The 18,118-nt window shown below is 40.0% G+C and overlaps 1 protein-coding gene across 3 annotated transcripts; it reads left to right on the forward strand.

Moving 5' to 3' along the window:
• Positions 1-28: 28 nt before the first annotated feature.
• Positions 29-16,707, forward strand: mtbp (MDM2 binding protein). 3 transcript variants are annotated; one of them, XM_057044161.1, is made up of 23 exons: positions 30-223; positions 437-520; positions 591-664; positions 1,194-1,342; positions 1,566-1,624; positions 2,289-2,433; positions 2,738-2,852; positions 4,697-4,801; positions 7,207-7,367; positions 7,447-7,513; positions 7,691-7,808; positions 8,092-8,265; positions 9,485-9,598; positions 10,240-10,401; positions 11,291-11,384; positions 11,458-11,616; positions 11,960-12,055; positions 12,198-12,461; positions 13,131-13,309; positions 14,360-14,472; positions 15,845-15,958; positions 16,175-16,240; positions 16,311-16,707. In XM_057044161.1, exons 1-23 carry the CDS (start codon positions 157-159, stop codon positions 16,347-16,349), a joined length of 2,718 nt encoding a protein of 905 aa, XP_056900141.1. In that variant the 5' UTR covers positions 30-156; the 3' UTR covers positions 16,350-16,707. The 3 variants fall into 3 exon arrangements, with proteins under 3 accessions (XP_056900143.1, XP_056900141.1, XP_056900142.1); XM_057044162.1 differs by having other exon boundaries at positions 31-223; positions 7,273-7,367; XM_057044163.1 differs by lacking the exon at positions 11,960-12,055 and having other exon boundaries at positions 29-223.
• Positions 16,708-18,118: the final 1,411 nt, after the last annotated feature.

Here is an 18,118-nt window from a genome sequence, read left to right on the forward strand (position 1 = left end):
CGGGCGTCGCCGGTTGGTACTACCCCTGACAAGTTGCAGATACCGAAGAAGAAGACGAACTGGTGGGAAATTTAACATTGCGCGAAAGAGTTGTTGTTTTTGTCGGTTTTTTAATCAGATATAACAATTGGCTGGCAAATTGGAAGATAACACGACATGGATCGGTACATATTAGTTGTGTCGTTTTGTAAAAGTGACAACGGCCCGCTGGGACATTCTAAATGTAAGTTTAGTTTCTGTCATTCCTCTTTTTCCACCACCGCTAAATCCCTTGTTAACTAGCTGGTAAATTCTGCTCTGTCTCTCCAAGGTGAACACTAACTAGCTACTAGCGTGACTTGTAATTTGTACATATTTGCTTTTACACGCTAATCTCAGCTAGACTCGCACATAAAGCCAGTTATTAATCATGGCTTTTCGATTGTCACTGTGTCAGGTTTGGAGCCATTAAAACAGATATACGAAACACTTCTGGAGGTCTCAGCCCAGGAACTAAAGCGGGGTGTATCTGTGTTTCCAGGTATAGTCAATATAAGGAATCACCACCTTAGTTAGCCACTTCTATGTCACATATCTCTCTGTTTCCTCAGGTTGTTATCTCAATGGCAGCCCATCAGTCCAGAGGTGGTATTTTGCTCTTCAGGCTTGTCAGCACTTTACCCAGGTTAGACATCTTATTGGGTTTTTTGTATTGGTTGTATCCCGAACCTTTTGTTCCGATCATTTGGAAGGTTCCTGTAACGAGAAATCCAAGTCATAATTGCTTATCTTTTGTCCTTATCTTTAACATGACAAAAAAATGTACTTTGGGATAAATATATAAATGATTTTATGAACAAGAGTAAGCCACAATACAGTGATGCAAAAGAAAAAAATGGCAAAAGTGTAAAGTCAAAGCAGAGTTTGAGATCGCATATATACAAATTTACACACATAACATGAAGATGAAGCAGTCACTGTCTTGCTGGGTGGAGATTGCAGCACTGTTGATATTGTGACATGGGTGTATTCAGTGTTTCAGAAATGGTGACAAACCAGGCTGTCAGAATAGAAAAACAAAGCAGACATGACACTTTTGAAAGATGCAGTAGACATTTATTTTCTAGTTGCAGATGTGAGATGGAACGACATCACAGGGGGTTTGAAATTGTTGGCTGAAAGTTGGATGTGTTTTCATATCACCACTCTGGTAGTTTTGCAGTTCAGATTGGGAAGAGCTGGGAAAGGACCTTCAAAATAATGAGGACGAGGAACAGACATCCAAGACTGTGGAGTCCCTTCAGCGATATCTGAATAATCAAGACTCGGTTGAGCAAAAGTCCGACCAGTCATCACTGACAGAGTGAGTCACAGACCAGATTTCAATTATGTGAATAAACACATGTGTGTTTAAATGGCAAGTGTGGGAGCCGTATTGGATCTACCCTTTGGTCAATGAATACAATTATTTTTCTATTCAAATTCAAAAAGTTTGACTTTCAGGCAAATTGGCAATATATTAGGGAAATCATTTGAAATTGGTTCATTCTCATTACCCATTTTATCTTTGTGTCTTTAATGTACAGGATTTTAGCGGAGGCTGCTGAAGGACTACATCTACTGTCAGACAAGCTTCCACCTCCAGGTACTCTTAGCGAGTTAGTTTTGTGTGCTGTGTGTTGAAAAACTGAGTCCGATTTGTCTTCATCACCTTAGTCTATTATTCCGCAAAGTATCCACAGATGTGTAGCTGAAAAAGCCCCCCCCAAAAAATCAAAACAAAAACTACAATTACTACATATAGTTGGATTTTAGTAAATTGAATATTTTTGTAAAAATCTGCCAATGACAAATTTAAAAAAAAGTCTTTACTGTGACAAAAATTCATTCCAATTTCAAGCATTCACTTTTTGACAATCTGCTGGCAGCAGCTTTATAGAAAGTAACCTCCTGTTTTTCATAAATATGCGCATACTGTAGCAATGCAGAAACTGGAACATGTTCAGTCCGATTACTTCTTCAGTCTCCCTCCTGGAGTGAGATCTCACTTTAGAAGAAAAGAACCTCTGCAGGAGTTCAGGATCAATCTCCCTCCATCATTTCATGCCCTAAAGAGCTGCAGTCATTACTGCTCCCAACCTCTTTTGCACACATCTCAATATTTAGGACACGAGCATCTTCGCATTTCACTTTTGGAAATATCATTCTAACAAACTATGTCCACTGCTCTGTTTGGAAGACAAATGTATATCAGATATACGGTATGTCTCATTGATTTTCATTGTGATTCATTCTGTTTTCCTCTATAGGCAAGGCCTTGTTAGATGTTCTGGTCTTGGGCTCCGTAGAACAGTCTCCTCCTGTAAAGGACCTGCTTCCTCTGCTGGGAGCTCTCAAACACATGTCCTGCTGGCACGCTGCAAAGATCACAGTTGTTACACAAAACATAAGCGGGTGAGAAATTCCGCAGGCGCTCTCACTGTTTGCCACAAGGGGGCGTTGAATGAATACAAATGTGTATTTACGCTGTTGTCTTACAGCAAAGGCAGCCTTTTAAAAGCAAAAAATATGGGGAAGCTTTGATATTTTGCAACATACGTGATAGAAAATATGTGATTTCTTATCAGTATTGTACCAAATTAATCTACACAATCATTCAGGAACTCTAAATATATCATGCAATGAAGATGAATTTTTTGTGTTCTTAGAGTTCCTATCATTGTCCTTTTAGTTTTTGTTTGGATTTTTTTCTGTGCAGGTGGCAGAAAATGGCATCCTACCTATGTGCTACAATAATAGAGCCTGCTGAATTGAGGAACTGCATTGACCACAGGGAATTATGGAGGGGTTCACTGGTTATCAGAGAAAAGAAGGTAGGAAAATTAGATCAGTAGTCGTTTGAAAACCCTAATAAATTTTAACAATGCTCACAAAGAATGAAGCGCTTTTTAGTATTATTTTATTAAAAATACAGTCCTGGTGATCCAAGGAACTGATGGTCATTAAGTATTTCAACAAAAGTTGTTTTGTATGTACAGTATTTAGCTGCCAATTTGACAGTTTTTTTAATTCACACCTTAATTGAGACATTTAGAAGAAATTGTGTGGGTGGCAGCTCTCTTGCATAACAAAGTAAGACAATTCTAAGACATCGTGTAGGTTTATGAAACTGTTTTTAATTATACAGTGATTTTTTTTTGTTATTGTGTGTTTGCTCTGAATGAAGCATGAGAAAAACAACAAATGCTTGTTGAGTTGGACGCATAAATTCAGTAGTGTCTAAGCTTGTACAATGGAGCAGTGCAGCGGCATGAATTCAAATACATCTCAATGTGTTCTTTCTTTACTGCACTGTATGAGGGTTAAAACTCTGTTTGAAGCTCAAGGTTAAGATAGTCCTGAAATTAGTCCTCACGAAGATGGAAGTAGACACTGTACAGTTTTGTTGGCAGAGATCAACTTGCAACTGACGTGTGAGCGTGGCAGAGAGCAATGCAGGATATGGTGGGTATTGTTGTGACCCAGCCATTGAGGGGGGAAAAAAAGGTCAGGTCCTGTAGAAAGATTTAGAAGCCATCAGGGAGAGAAGCAGACACACCTGTGCCTCAAGCGAAGCTGGAGAGTTTGGTGAGGACAGCCATGCTCTGGGTCAGCCTTGGCTTTTTTATTTTGTAGCTGTTTTTCTTAGCTTTGCGCTAAGGACACATTTTTCATTGAAGGTAGCCTTGGCATGAATGCCCCCCCCCCACACACACACACCAAAATCACGAGATACTTACCAACAAGGTAGAAACATCGAAGAAACATTCCTGTTTTATTTTGTATCACTAAAAGCTTGTTCAAATAACATGTCGTGAATTTGCAGGTCGAAAGCTCATGAGCCGCTCTGCTTGTTAATCAAGGCCGCGTGCTTTAAGAGGAGCTTGTTTGGAAGTTTGTTTGATTTGATTTTATTCCACACTGACCAATTCAATTCTTGTTAATTTTATTGAAGCTCTTAATGAGGTTACTTTTGTCATTTGTAGCAAAAGTCTTGCTGCTTTCTAATACATTAATGTTGTTCTTTAAAAACTAATTTAGCTTCATTAACTCATCATTCAGGCCCATTTGCCAGCATCAAAAAGAAAACAGTGCTACATTTTATCCAGATTCTAAAATCATTCATGGTTTAGGGATTTTCTGTTCCATTTACGTTAAGCTGGACCTCCAATCCTTTGTTAAAACGGGAGATTTATAGCCTGATAGTGCAGACTGTGTTAAACATTCGTTATTTTCCACAGACTCATTCATTTACTCTGTAAAACCTTGGTTGAACTAGCCCCACAATTTCTTGACATAAGTTTTCTCCAGTCATCACTTGGATCCTTTTTAGTGTATTAGAATAGACATGCAGATTTATCTTAAACAAAGTGACCTTTTTCTAAAACGAGCCTTCAGAAGTGTGAAGGTTCTCGCAGTAACAATCTTCATTCACGGAGGTATTCCTACAGGAATACTTCAGAGAGGAACTGCCATGGTTTTTTTTACTGCCACGTTGTCCATAGCATAATAATGAATACACATCAGATAATACAGTATATCCTCCTGTAAGCTGCATTGGAGAAAAATCTAGGTTGCTGCTTGATAATGTAAAATAACAGGAATGTGAGCAGTGTAAACGCAGCAATTCACCCACGATCTCATGACCTTTGTGTGTGTGTGTGTGTGTTTTCCTCAGTATGCATCAGAGCTCCGTTTTGATGGATTTTCTCTGCGGTCTTGGGGTTCCAGTCTTCTCTCACAATCTGCTTACACCACAACTGACCACAAACTTCAGTCTGAGGTAAGTGCTGAGCTCTTAACTACCACACATTTTAGTTTATTATTTAGGTATTAAAGCCTTCACATGCAAAGGAGTGATCATTTTCAAAGGGATACCACGTCCGTAAAGCTGGACATCACATGTTTTTAGGAGCGTACAGTCTGTCACAGCATCAATAGTTTTAACCAGCAGGGCTGTTAAGTAACATTAAATATCATTCTGAAATCCAAAGTACCTGAAAGGTTTTATTAGAGACTTGGAGACTTCACAGCCCCTGTATGTCATCACTTTAATGACTATAAACACTTTAAGGGAACATTACATTCAAATAAAAAACAAACGAATAATCTGAAAGCACTCTTCTTGTATAAATGTACCTCCCATGCCTCTCATTGTGACTCGGTGTGCAGATACAGAATAAAGCTTGTGATTTATGTGCAGGTGCTTGTTAAAGAGCTAACAGCCCACAGAGAGAATGAACTGATCCACTGCAGTGATAAGTGGGCTGCATTTCAGAGGTCTGGAAACAGTCTTTGTCATGGAAGCATCTCATTTAACATTTTTTAACACCCCGGGTCGTCAGATTTATGGATTTTTATAGCCAGACAGTTGCTTTGTGGATTCAGAAGCAGTTCCCCTCATTATTTTCTGTCTTCTCTCTGTAAAAGGTTTGTTCTCCAACATGCCTGCCATTGTCCCACAAAAATAAGCAGTTTTCCTCCAGAGTGATGCAGAGCTTGTTCTTGAGTCAGATGTTGTGTGTCTGACTTTATGTCAGTCTAAAACCTGGTTTAGAGATTTTCATAAGGCAAAGTTGTGATTGACAGCAAACTGTGAAGATAATGACTGAATTTTCATCGGGGGCAGAAGTGTTCTTTTAACTCCTCACACGTTACCTTCGAGCTAAAGAGTTAAATGGAGTGCAGAGGGTGTCATTTCTTAATGATTTCTGGCAGCTAGAATGAGCCAAAAGGTCGTTTCCATTCTGTTCTTTGACCACATAAAGAACCTGCTATAGAAGGTCTTATAGACCAATCTGATGCCTTTAACTTTCGAGTCTTTTGTATGTATAATTATGCTGTTGCCTGGAAACAGGATTTAAACACAGGATTTGTGTTTGATTAAGGAGTGCTAATGTTATGTAGGAGAGTGCAGTGGCCTGCTGTGTAACTAAATCAGAATATTTTATTTTGCAAGGTGTGTGACAAAATATTAAATCATTTAATGGGAACTATTTGTAGGGTCACAAGCTAAACTAGCTAAATATTGTTGTTGCAGGTTATGGTCAACATAAATGGCAGTTAAATGCGCATACATTGTTCTAATGTACTGCTTTTGATTCTTGTTATCCATATATTCGTGGACCTTCCATTGCTGTGACGGGAACATTAAATATTTACTCTAGTCTGAGTTTTACCTTTATGTATGTTGATATTGGTAGTTTTGTCTATTCAAAACCAATGTTGTCCATTGAGACAGTGGACTCTGTGAAAGTAGGTCTTTACTTATCGTTGATATCATTTTGCCGTGTAGCGTTTTTTTAAAATAATTTTAAATTAAGATATATTTTTACTATAGCAAAACGAGAACTTTTTCCAGGATGCCATGAAGCAATTTTCAGGTCTGTAATAGTGCACCTTTATTACCATTACCAGCCTCATCTAAAAAAAACCAAACTTTAAAAGATCTCTATTAAACAGATTACATTTTCAATTAAATAATCTAATCTAGGCTAAATGATACTGATGTCAGTGTTATGTAATATGTGTAGTGTTTACTTTAGTCACTTTTACACAATTACACTTAACACAAATAACGTGTACCTAACGTGTTATCTGTGTGTGTGCACACACTCATGGTACTCATTGCATGTGTATGTAAGTGTTTTAATGCAGACACGTGACTTCCTTAGTCCTCTGTACAAGAAGCAGATGGTGTTGATGGTTTTGGCACACGCACGCACGCACGCACACACACACACACACAAAACCATCACATCTCTCCACTGCTGGGAAAACTGGCTGTTAAATAACTCTGCTGCACAATACACACACTGTCTGCTGCTCAAATAAAAACTATTTAGCCTTCTCAGTTGGTCTGTAGAGAAATACTGATGAGGTTTATACAGTTATACATAAATACAATTGCACAGCTTCAGGGGATGGGAGCAAAACAGTGATGTATAACAATTTCTTGCATGTTAGAAATCAAGCAACTGCAGAATTAATTCTAAGTTAATTCTAATTAATACACAGAAAAAGATTTTTTTTGCAATTACCTCAAAATATAGGTTTAGAAGGAAGGAAGCTCCAATTTTAGGCTTTGTAATGTAACAGGTTTCTCAAGCATGGGGCAGTGGTTCCTCTCCATCAGGCAGCCAGTAGGTCACTGTGACTTTTCCTACATTTTTCCTTCTTTGTCCTCAGCTCTTTGGTTGTATCCTTTATGGGTTGATTGCGACTCTCTGCTGTTCTCCCCCTTGTTCGCTGCAGGTTTTCCATTACTACACACCAGCTTTAGATTTGATTCAGCTGATAAACTTGGCAGATTTACCCAGCTTTCTGGTGTCCAGGACCGAATGCGACCTGTATCCTCTGAAGTGTGGCTTAGCGTGGGTATGGGGGGGTCACTTATGGTTATGTTGTTCCTTGACCACTGAAAAAAAGAGGCCTTTCTGGGAAGTCGGTTAAAGCAAAACTTCTGCTGGACCAGCTAACGTCGCTGCGTGGAAAGGTAACCCTTCCCCAAGCCCAAGCAAATCTTTCATAGATCATTACATTATTATTACATTTCACTTTATCTCCGAAGTCTCTTTAAAACACTATTGATAGATATGTTCCATGTGTGATTCACTGAAACTGTCATATAACTATGCCTCTCAATATGTACTGTGTACTGTTAAACATCCAGGTTGGAGCATTATTCAGCCTCTCTTGTACAGTCACCCATGTTGCCCAGCCAGCAGCCAGCCAACTCAGCTCTCAGCGCTGGAGGGAGACTATTGCCAGAAGACCAAAGTCCCTAGCTGGTATTTTTAAAATTCTAAATAGTTCTACCTCCTGCCTAATGAAGCTCCTGGGAAGTACATGCAGAAGTGGCACTGGATATATATTGGCAACACAAAGTGGTTGTAAATGTTTACACGTACTTGAGGTATTTTGATAAAATGAAAGACTATGCAGGGGATATAAGGTGTTCTTAAGCAGCATAATGTGTAGATCTAATAATATCTTGTAAAATTCAATGGAAAACATTCCGTTTTGATAATAACAGCATTTAAAAAATGACTTTTTTTCCCCTGCCCCATCTAGTGCCTGATGTTGAGGTCAAAGGTGAAAGTGCTCACTACTTCCTGTTGGTCCAGGGATGGGAAGATGCTGGGCGTGTAACCTGTAGGGTCAGGTTTTTGAACTCAGACAGTCAAGTCAATGGTGCTGCTGCTATGGAAATTGTCTCTGGGTTGCTGAGAAGGACATCTTCATCTGGTACAGTGTTTAATTTAATGCAATTAAAAGAAAATGTTGCTGTGGTGACTTCACGATGACTTTTAAGCCAGCACAACAAGTTTTGCATTTACTGGAGAGACGGAGAATCTGTCGCACTCTAAAAACTTTGAGGAGCACTCATTTATCAACCTTTTTTTATTTTTGAGAACATCCAGCAATAATTGGTTTTGGGTCCATAAAAAGTGACTCAAGAATTGTCTTCATTTATTTTCCTTCTGTTGTAGCAGCTCCTCAGTTTGTCTGGAACAAAAGGTTCCGTTCCCTGGAATCGACAGGAGTTGCACATTTTTACCGCACGACAAAAACATGACATTTTGCTTGCGAGTTTCTGTCTTTCTTTTTTCATGGATTCTTGTTCTAACCTGAAAACTTGATTTTGGCGTTCAGAAGAACTATGATTTTTACTTCGGTCACATTAATTGGCATAAATGACAGAGTCACTAATTCTTTTCAGTTGAATGTGATGAGAATGATAAGTGGATCACCTTGGTTGACGTTGACATTTTTTATGTCTCAACTTAAAGCCTCTGATCCTGGTAAATGTCATGTTGTCTTCTTTATCTTTATGTAACCGAGAGTTGTTATGAAAGAGTGTTTGCCCGCGTGAACATTTCATCTGTCCTCCAAGATTTGAAGTATTTTAAAATGCAATGCAACACTGTAAAGCATGCTTTAATCTCTTATAAAAGCCAAAGTGCCCATTTAAAACATTTTTGAATATGATCAAAATCATCCTTAAAAAACTTTACACTAGGTAAAGTTTCTATTTACTAGTGTAAAGTTTCTGTTTACTAGTGTAAAATTTCTATTTTTGTTTTAGGGTTTCTCTTAATAACATCATACATTCTTATATGGAGGGGGAACAATAATAATTGACTCAAATGAAGAAAAATGACCAATCGAAGATAATAATTGCCCTAAAACCAGAATGTAGAAAAGTATCTAATAAGAGTCAAATTGTCAAAGATTAGAAAAATTAAAATCCACATAGTTAAGTTGCTTATAGTATCCAGCAGTGCGTTTGTAATATGTAGTGGGTCAGAATCACTGAAGTAGACAAATCTGCTGTTACCTCTCTGACTGCAGTAAGTTTCTGTATGGATGAGGTCGAGTACCTTTGGAACCTACTCTTGACCCCGATCCCACTTTCAAATGAGTTAATGATGCTCATTTTTGTTCCTTGCTCCTGTTTGACCAGGAGGAGCTGTAGGCAACATCCTCCGCACTCTGCCTTGTCTCCAAGGAGACATGCTCCTGAAAAGAGAGAGGAAGGTGAACCAGCTACAGGCACTGGTACTCAAAGAATACCTCAGTAAGTACACTCTTTTAACGAGACAATGGCACATTAGAAGTGCCTCACAATATATAACACAATATCAGGATATGCTGGCTATAAACATTGTGTTTTATTACCTACTATCAATTCATGTAATATATTATTTAAATTTGGCTCTTCAAAGAGAACCTTTAGCCCATTGTTGTAATACAACTGAGATTTTCCGGCTTAGCATTTAGCTTCTGTACCTACTGGTTTAGCTGCAGAGTCCCTAAATCTGTTCCACCATTCATTGATACCCCCCCTCTAGGTACACCTCCTGGTCCCAGGCAGCGGTTTGAAATTTTTAATTTTAATAGACTTTTCACTTATTGGCATGCCCTCAGGTCAGGCTGCAATAGAAAGAATGTTTAAATATAAATATATTACTGACTCGCGTGTTGTCAGCTAGGCTGGCACAGATAGTGAACCAGGAGGGCAATGGAGCCAGAGGAGAGGGTAGGATGGTGTCCTGACTGACCACAGGCACTAATGAAACTCTGACTGGAAAGGATAATTCTTTATGAATTGTAAGGAACTACGTTAAATATGTTTGGTGGGTTTTCTTAAGGATTTTTAGCTGTAATGGTGAGGCAAAAGAAAAATGTGACATAAACTGTGGAACTTTGTTTGTCCAGGACAAAAAGAAGAATCATCAGGCTCAAACTCGGTACCGGTCAGTGAACTAAAGGACATTCTGAATCTCGCCAGGAAGCAATATCTGAAGATGATGGACTCTTCTTTGCCTTCTGCTGCGTCCTGTCTTACCAGGCAGAACGACACAGTTTCCAATGACTCAGGTAAAAAAAAATAGACGAATGAATGAGAGAAAAAAAATTGAGTGACACCGCTGACATACTTTCATACAAATAATCGCAACCAGTTTTTCTGTCTGATTTTTCATACATTGTTTTTCACTATTAAATGTGTCTTTTACCACTTTATGTGTTTTTCGCTTTTACCATATTTGAGTCACAGAATACCAATCTTACATTTACGGTAACTCATCTAATACCTGTTTGATAAATGTCATTATAGTCAGAGTGTGTGCGCAGCTCGGTTTATATGAAGATTATGGCCTTTCGGAGATCAGCTGTATGTTTTAATATTGTTTATTTCCTTTAGGGATATTTACCCTGTGTTGGTTGACTCGGGATAGATTTTTACAAATGTTTTTTGGTCATTCTCAGCTGTTTATGGTCAGGGAATGAACAACACAATCTTCACATGCCCTGAAGGAAATCACCTTCACAATTGATTCTTTTCTTTTGAATAGTCTCACAGCAATGTATCACTATCTACTTTGCAAACATTCTGTGGATCATAACAGAATAATATCCGAATTAAGTGTGGGAATCAAATCAAATACCCTGCGGCTAGAATAAATGATTACAAGAGTAGCACTTGCCTTAAAAAATACCACAGTGGTGTTTTTAAGGTCTCCAGGCTTTATTGTGATGAATGGAGGAGCGGCGAGAACACACACTGGCCTGGTATAATGTCTTTATGTTTGTGGAGGGGCACTATGACCACCTCACAATGATGAAGGGAAAAAAAGCTCCAGTCACATGGGTTCCCTTTACTTTTATTCACTTTAGAGAGTGACACGGTACATTTTCATTATAAAATACCTGCTTTGTGCGCCGTGCCCCCTGAAGCCTTTTATATTAGTTTAGTTTTTCGTTCTAGGTTCACATAATATGTCCCAGCTTCAGTGTGAATGGCCTGAGAGGAGCGTCCTCCAAAATGCAGAGAACTTGCAGAAGAGACGGCAGAAAAGGAGGTAAATAGAATTTGATTTCACACAAAAAAAGTGATTTAAATCTGGTATTTGATCCACATCCTCTGTGTTATAGGTTTGGTCTGTTGGGTCCAGGGTCCAGTGATAATCTACTGGGTCCTAAAGATGGACAGAAGGGCTCTCCTGCTTTACTGGATGCTGCAGAATTATTAAAGCACTTCACCCCTGACGGGTTTCCTGTGGGGGAGTTACAACCACTACTTCTCAATCGAGGGTAGGTTTAGTGATTTTTCTGCCTTTCCTGACTAAATTATATGTACATAATTCAGAAAACCGCAATGTGTGTTGCTGTAGTCTGCGTACAAACGAGCGCTAATGGGGGTCATAATGAGGATTTGATTACGCTCATTAGCTTTCATTAGCTCACAACCTTTCTACTAAAATTATTTGGGTTGATCCAACTGTTATTTTGAACCAGAGCAGTCATCAAGCAGGTGTTATCATTCTTTCAGGCTAATTTGTTTAATCCTATTATTTGTTTAATTAAGACCCCTAACACTTTAAATTCACACTTTCTCACCCCCAAACCACATCTGTTCATCTCTCTCTTTACCCAGTGATAATTCCTTTCAGCTGTCACCAGACCTGTCTCCTGGTAGAGTCAGCCTGATGCCCTTCACTAAAGCCTCAGCCTTACATTATCATGGCTTAGAGTGAGTTTCCATAATAGCACTATCCAAATTATACAGAACTAATTCAGTTGCGGTACATCGCAAATAAAGGCTCCAAGTTTGGATTCGTCATTGAATGCCCCTGCAGTTTTAATATTTGTATTTGTGTTATATTTTGACCCAGGTTCTGTCTAGACGAAAAGCGGTCCCTGGTCCAGGATCAAGCCTTTGTAAAACTCCAGTCCCGTCTGATTCGTTATGAGACCCAAACCACGTGCTCTAAGGAGCCCTCGGCTCTTCCTTTCGCCCTCAGCCCTGCTCCGTCCCCTGCTGTGATGTCGGAACCAGGAAGTGTGCCAGATGGAGAGACTTTGGAGAACGCTGATGTAGCCCGACTCAAGCGCAGGTCTTGGGACATGGACATAATTTCAGGGTGTCCACAGAAGAGGTATAGTGTGTTTTTTTTTTATCAGTCCTCAGCAGGATGAGTGTTTATCTGCTTTTAATGAAAGTTATCAGATTGTTTGCAGCTGCATTTACATCTTTATCATGCCACAGCAATAATGTTCCATGGCTGCAGAGAGTGAGAAATTATATTAAGCTTTATTAAATATAGATTTAGAAGGATTTACCAAATGCTCACAGATTTGGATTCGTGCCACAATAACGACAATCAATAACAATCTGCAGCCTCTAACAACAAAAAAATAAGAATGAACAGTAACAAAGCAGCAACCACCAACTTTTCAAAACCCAACCACAATTACTAATCTATCAACCCACAACAAACATCAACACTAACGGACAACAATGACAACAAATCAACCAACATTCACCAGCGCTGACAAGCATCACCTGACGCAACCAACAATAATCATGAGCAACAACTATTCAATAAGGATCAACTAGCAATAACCACTTTACTAACAGACACAAATCAAGCACAAGCAACAGTCAACAAAAGCAACCAACAACAGACGCCAACCATCGTCAAAAAGACAACAACACACCAACCGCTAATCTCAAGGTTTCAAATAGCGACTGTGGATTTGTAGTTGTGCTCGACGACATCCTACCAGTTCCCGTTGTTGATCATGTCTTTTTTCGAATGCTCCAGGCTAGTGAAGTCGGAGAGCAGCGACTCTCTGTGTTCTCAGAGCAGTGGCAGCAGTGGGACACATCCTGCCGTCAGGTCTTTACGGCGGCAACCTGGCAGATCCAAGTCCTCCACCTCCTCCTCCTTCTCCTCCTCTACTGGTCTTTCCTCATCTTCTTCTACGAGACACACGGCCTCAGGTACGACAAACACGCAACAGGCCCAAATGTGTCAAAACTAGTGACCTCTAAAGAGTCTTTACTGGGTCATGTCCTCTAGTCAGCATCAAGAATTGGGTGACTTGCATATTGACACTTTGGCCACATTCACCCTGCAAGAAAAATCTAAAAAAAAAAAAAGGTATTTAAAGACCAATATGAACTGAGCCAGTCAGATTTAGTGTCATTGCTCCACAAAAAGCCATCATTTGGTCTTTACACTCATTCTCATCATAACGAGAAGTAGTGTCATCGAAGTAATGTCATTTTATTGTTCTGTGAATGCAGTGTGTTCAGCGTTGATATACTCTGACAACAAGATAGTGAAAAGACCTTTTTCTTTTAAGAAAAAGTCACTGATTGTAGTTTCCTTTGAAGCGTCGGGGCTGTAAGCAAAACATGCTGCCGCTGCAGAGCGGCTCCAAAACACATTATCTTGATCAGGAGCAGCAGCCATTGTGAATTCTGTAATAATGAGGTGTACTTTTTAAACATAATTTGCATTGTGTAGCTGGGGAGAATCAATCAGATAAAAAAGCTTTATTCAGCCAATTATGTAAAAATGATTCTTATATTACTCTTTTAAAAACTAATCCGTAGATGGGGCCATTAGGACCAAGGCCATGTAGATTGGGTTGACATAACTAACGAGGGCTTTTTTTTGATAACCTTTCGCAATCAGTGTCAAGTGTGGCATCACACTGATAAAGCGCGCTTTAGAAAGCCGCCAACAGCAGCACCTCAGGGTATCTTCAAATTCAGCTAAGGATTTAATTATTTCTTTATTATTTCACACATTATAACAAGTGTATGTTTTGCAGTTCTGCTTCAGTCATGAAGAAAATGTCCGAGTGCTTTTTTAAAAGGCTTCCACACATGAATCCATTTTGAGTGACGCGTTTGAGCATAAACACTTTGAGTCCTGCTTTACTGCCAGTCTCATTTTCCTGCTTCTGTCATTACTGTTAAAATCATGTGTACAATACTGTTACTGTGACGACGTCGATGCCTTATAGCTCTGTTTCCACACAGGTGGAGCGACTCTTCCTTCTTCAGGCAAACACAAACCTCAACAACAGACGACTCTTAATGGAGAAGCTGAGGAAAAAACAGCCAAAGAGTCACGCTCGCAAAAACATAACCGAGTGAGTGCTCCCATGTTTTTAAGCTCAAAAGATTTCTCTTTTTCTGAACCATCTTTGGATGTAGACATAGACGCATACTTTGGAAACCTGCCTTGATCCATTTTTGGCTTGAATTGACATCATGTTTCATAAACAAGTTTAAGTTATTGAGGAAGTCAGCAAGCTCAATGGCAGAAAATGGATTCACCGACCTTCAGTAATTTGTGCTATTTTAGTGTGTTTAGATGGAAGTTTCTTAAATTTTCCTCTTGGCATAAAGGCTTTTTTATATTTTGAAATGTATGTTTTTGCAGTTGTATAATATTCCATTGCTTTTCTTTTCTTCATCTATATCATCCCTAAGATCCCCATTTAGCTCAGAAATATGGCCTATTACAAGAGGCTTTAAGCTATAAAATTTTTACATTTAAAACAAAAAATAGGGTATTGAGAAATTTGCTTGCATTGTAGCAATGCTCATTTTATTGGCTCACTTTTCAACTGTGAATTTTTAGGTTTCTTTTATCCAAAGAATGACACCAGAACTATAGGAGGCATTGGACATAAGTGGCAATTCTAAAAGGTCATATTCAGCCATAGATGGGGGGGGGGGGGGTGTTGTGAGAAAATCTATGAGAATTATTGTTTATTGTCTCACTTTCATCACCAATCGAACGGCTGCGGCGGAGTCGTGCATCATCCTCTGCAAAGATAAATGACTCGCGTTTTGCATAGGGAAAGTATGGGCGACATCATGACGCTCTTTCAGAAGTACATCTTAGCAGCTAATGTCATCTCTCTCACACACACACGCACACTCACACACACACACACCACACACACACACACACACAGTATAGTGTGTAGAGGTTTCGCTGTAATTTTGCATGTTTTTCCAAGCACACACACTCTCTCTCGTCCCACACACAGCCGGCAATCTGCTTTCTGACCTTGAGTTGTTCTGATCTGATTGCTATGCAAACAGGCTCATCATACGGACGCGAGTACAGGAGCGAACAGTTGCTCCTATACAGAAATACTGATAGTGGGTTATTTTGGCCAGAGAGGTAAAGCTGCTGCTCTGCTCCTCGTGAGACACAGCGGCACAGATGATTCTCAACGCGGATTCTTAGTTTCCTCAGAGCAGTCGCGGCGTCATGATTAAAGGCAGAACTTTGCAGCCCAGGATGTCTCCCTGCCCTCATACAACAACACGCAGGTTTGTGCAAGGACGTCCCCGACATCAAGGCATTTTGACACAAATACAGAAATAATACATAAAAAAGCAACGTTTCTCGGAGGTGGGTTGGCATCGAGCGGTTTGGACAGCCGAACATCAACATTTTAACATTCCCCAGTGTAGATTTGAAAAGTGTGTCTTCTGTGTCCTCAGATGCTGCTGGAGGTGGTTGCCAAAACGCTCAAGCATCATGGGATCGGTGTCGAGCACGAGTGCTTTGAGGCCTGCAGCAAAAGGCTGTTTGATATCTCCAAATTTTACCTGAAGGCAAGTCCCGTCGCCTCTTCCTTATTGTTGAGCTTCTGTCCGACCAGGGCTCCAATCCCTCGCCATATGCTGTATTTTGTTACAAATTAACTTCATATCAGAACGGCTGTGAAAAGTAGAATCCGGTGCTCTTTCTAAATAAACGAGCTGGCAGCAAACGTGGAGTGTAACAGTAGAGCAGGCAGAAGTTAAAGTCCTGGGGTTTTTCTTGATCAGGATTTAAAGACGTCTCGCGGTCTCCACGAGGAAATGAAGAAGGCGGCTGGCAGCAACGTCAAACAGGTATCGGCCGTCCCGCTGGTGGTTTTGTCTTGCTCATGCCCAGACTGAAGGGTGTCTCCTGCTGTTGTAGGTCATTGACTGGATCCTGGAGAAGAATTCAAAGAAATAATCAGGAAAAGAAGAACACCTCTCCTGATTGGTCATTTTCAGTTAAACTCTTTCTTCATGTCACAGATCCAAACTTGGAGGGATGTTGAATTTCTTATCTTTCCTAATTTACTTTTATTACTTTAGCGCCATTGTAATCAAATTTTATGGTTGATTTAATGTTTAAAGACAACCTTTAATTATTGTACAGACTAATGGGTTTTAGCTTGACTCACGTTTCTGCTTGCTAGTGATTTCAAATCTATTTTTATTAATGATCTTTTCTTTTTTACGTAATTTGTTTTCTGGTGTATAACTGGACATACAATATTTTATCAGTTTTACAGGTTTGTTTTACAATAAAACATTTTTTTCAGTGACGTATTGTAACAGTCTGGTATTTACATTTATTTTTTGTTTTAAAGTTAATATTACAAAGAAACATTGCAAAGTATTAAAATGAATCATTGGAGTTCTGCAAAAAAAAATGAAGTGAAAACGGAACTCGAGGGCGTCAAAACCCGTCCCCGTCCACCATCGGAACACGGCACAAATAAGAATATTTTTTCAGTCATCTGTCCTTTGAACAGCATTTTTCATTTTTGTGAAAAAACACAGCATCTGTTCAGTTGGAGCAAAATTGCATTAAAACCAGTGGACAAATGCTGAAGATAATGATCATTTCTGTTATTCCTAACTTGATATTTCATGCACGCCGGGGCTGAAGCTACTCTGTCCTCATGAAAAATTCTAATGCCCCCCTGTCTGCAGCTGGAAGCAGCTGTTCATCCAGCCTGTCGTTATTTGTCTGTTGGATGCATTGAAGCAATCTAGAAACCAGCCACGGAGCGAAGTTCAGCTGCTTAAAGGATCCGAGCAGATGGCTCAGAGAGTGGAGCCGATTTCGATCCTCTTCAACTCTAACCAACAGGATTTGAGCCTTTTGTAATCGAGCCACGATTTAGTTGTTTTAAAAGAGCTTTAAATGTGGTTTTTCACCCAAAACGGGCGAGTCTGCGGTGACACTCGGTTCAAAGACGAGTGCAAAAACAGAAATTGACGTATTTCACCTTTGACTTTTTGAAGATCTGATGCAAAAAAAACCCAAAACGCTCATTCCTCTTAAAAATCAAATGTTCACCTTTAAAAATGTGGAAATGACTCATTTTGCATTAAGGTACAACCCTGATGGTGCGTTAGAAGAGGAATAAGTGGCAGCTAAGAGGACTGGGATGGTTTTCCCTGCCTCTAATACCCTCGGACACCAAATCCCATCAGTCCTCCCCTCATTTGTCACTTCAGAAGCTTTTTGATCTCAAGAATCCTAAAAAGCAGGAGGAAACCCTTCCCCAGAAGTTGTCCCTTGAAGATTAAGGACTCCGTCATGCTGTCCTCACACGAACGCGTGGAAACGTTCAAATTGTGAAAACGAACCAGATTGTCCCCAAATCCCAAAGACTTCCTGGTTTTCCCGGTGAAACGCTGTCCCCTCGCCATGCGCCGGCATTACCGTACATATTTATGTGCTTCTGTGCACGTTCCCCAGCACAGCACAGACCACAACGCGCACGCTGTGAGACGTGTGCACGTGAGAGAGATGGATGGGGGCTGCCTCCCCATCTCTATCTGCAGCTTCCCGGAGACGGCTGGAGAAACGTGATGGGGAAGGTACCCGTGCGGATGGTCACCACTCAGGGGGTCACGGGAGCAGACAGGCATCCATCAGTCCGCTAATGGCGGAGGGCGGCGCGTCGTCCTCAAAAGTTATTTATCCTCTTCTCCTCAAATAAC

The sequence above is a fragment of the Takifugu flavidus genome, chromosome 10, assembly GCF_003711565.1.
Source record: "Takifugu flavidus isolate HTHZ2018 chromosome 10, ASM371156v2, whole genome shotgun sequence".
NCBI lineage: Eukaryota > Metazoa > Chordata > Actinopteri > Tetraodontiformes > Tetraodontidae > Takifugu > Takifugu flavidus.

Bases quoted from the DNA above. Each gene is read 5' to 3' on its own strand.
- mtbp (XM_057044161.1), top strand. From the start codon at position 157: ATGGATCGGTACATATTAGTTGTGTCGTTTTGTAAAAGTGACAACGGC. The intron at 1,625-2,288 runs GTACTCTTAGCG...TTTCCTCTATAG, and splicing joins AGACAAGCTTCCACCTCCAG to GCAAGGCCTTGTTAGATGTT. The intron at 11,385-11,457 runs GTAAATAGAATT...TCTGTGTTATAG, and splicing joins AAGAGACGGCAGAAAAGGAG to GTTTGGTCTGTTGGGTCCAG.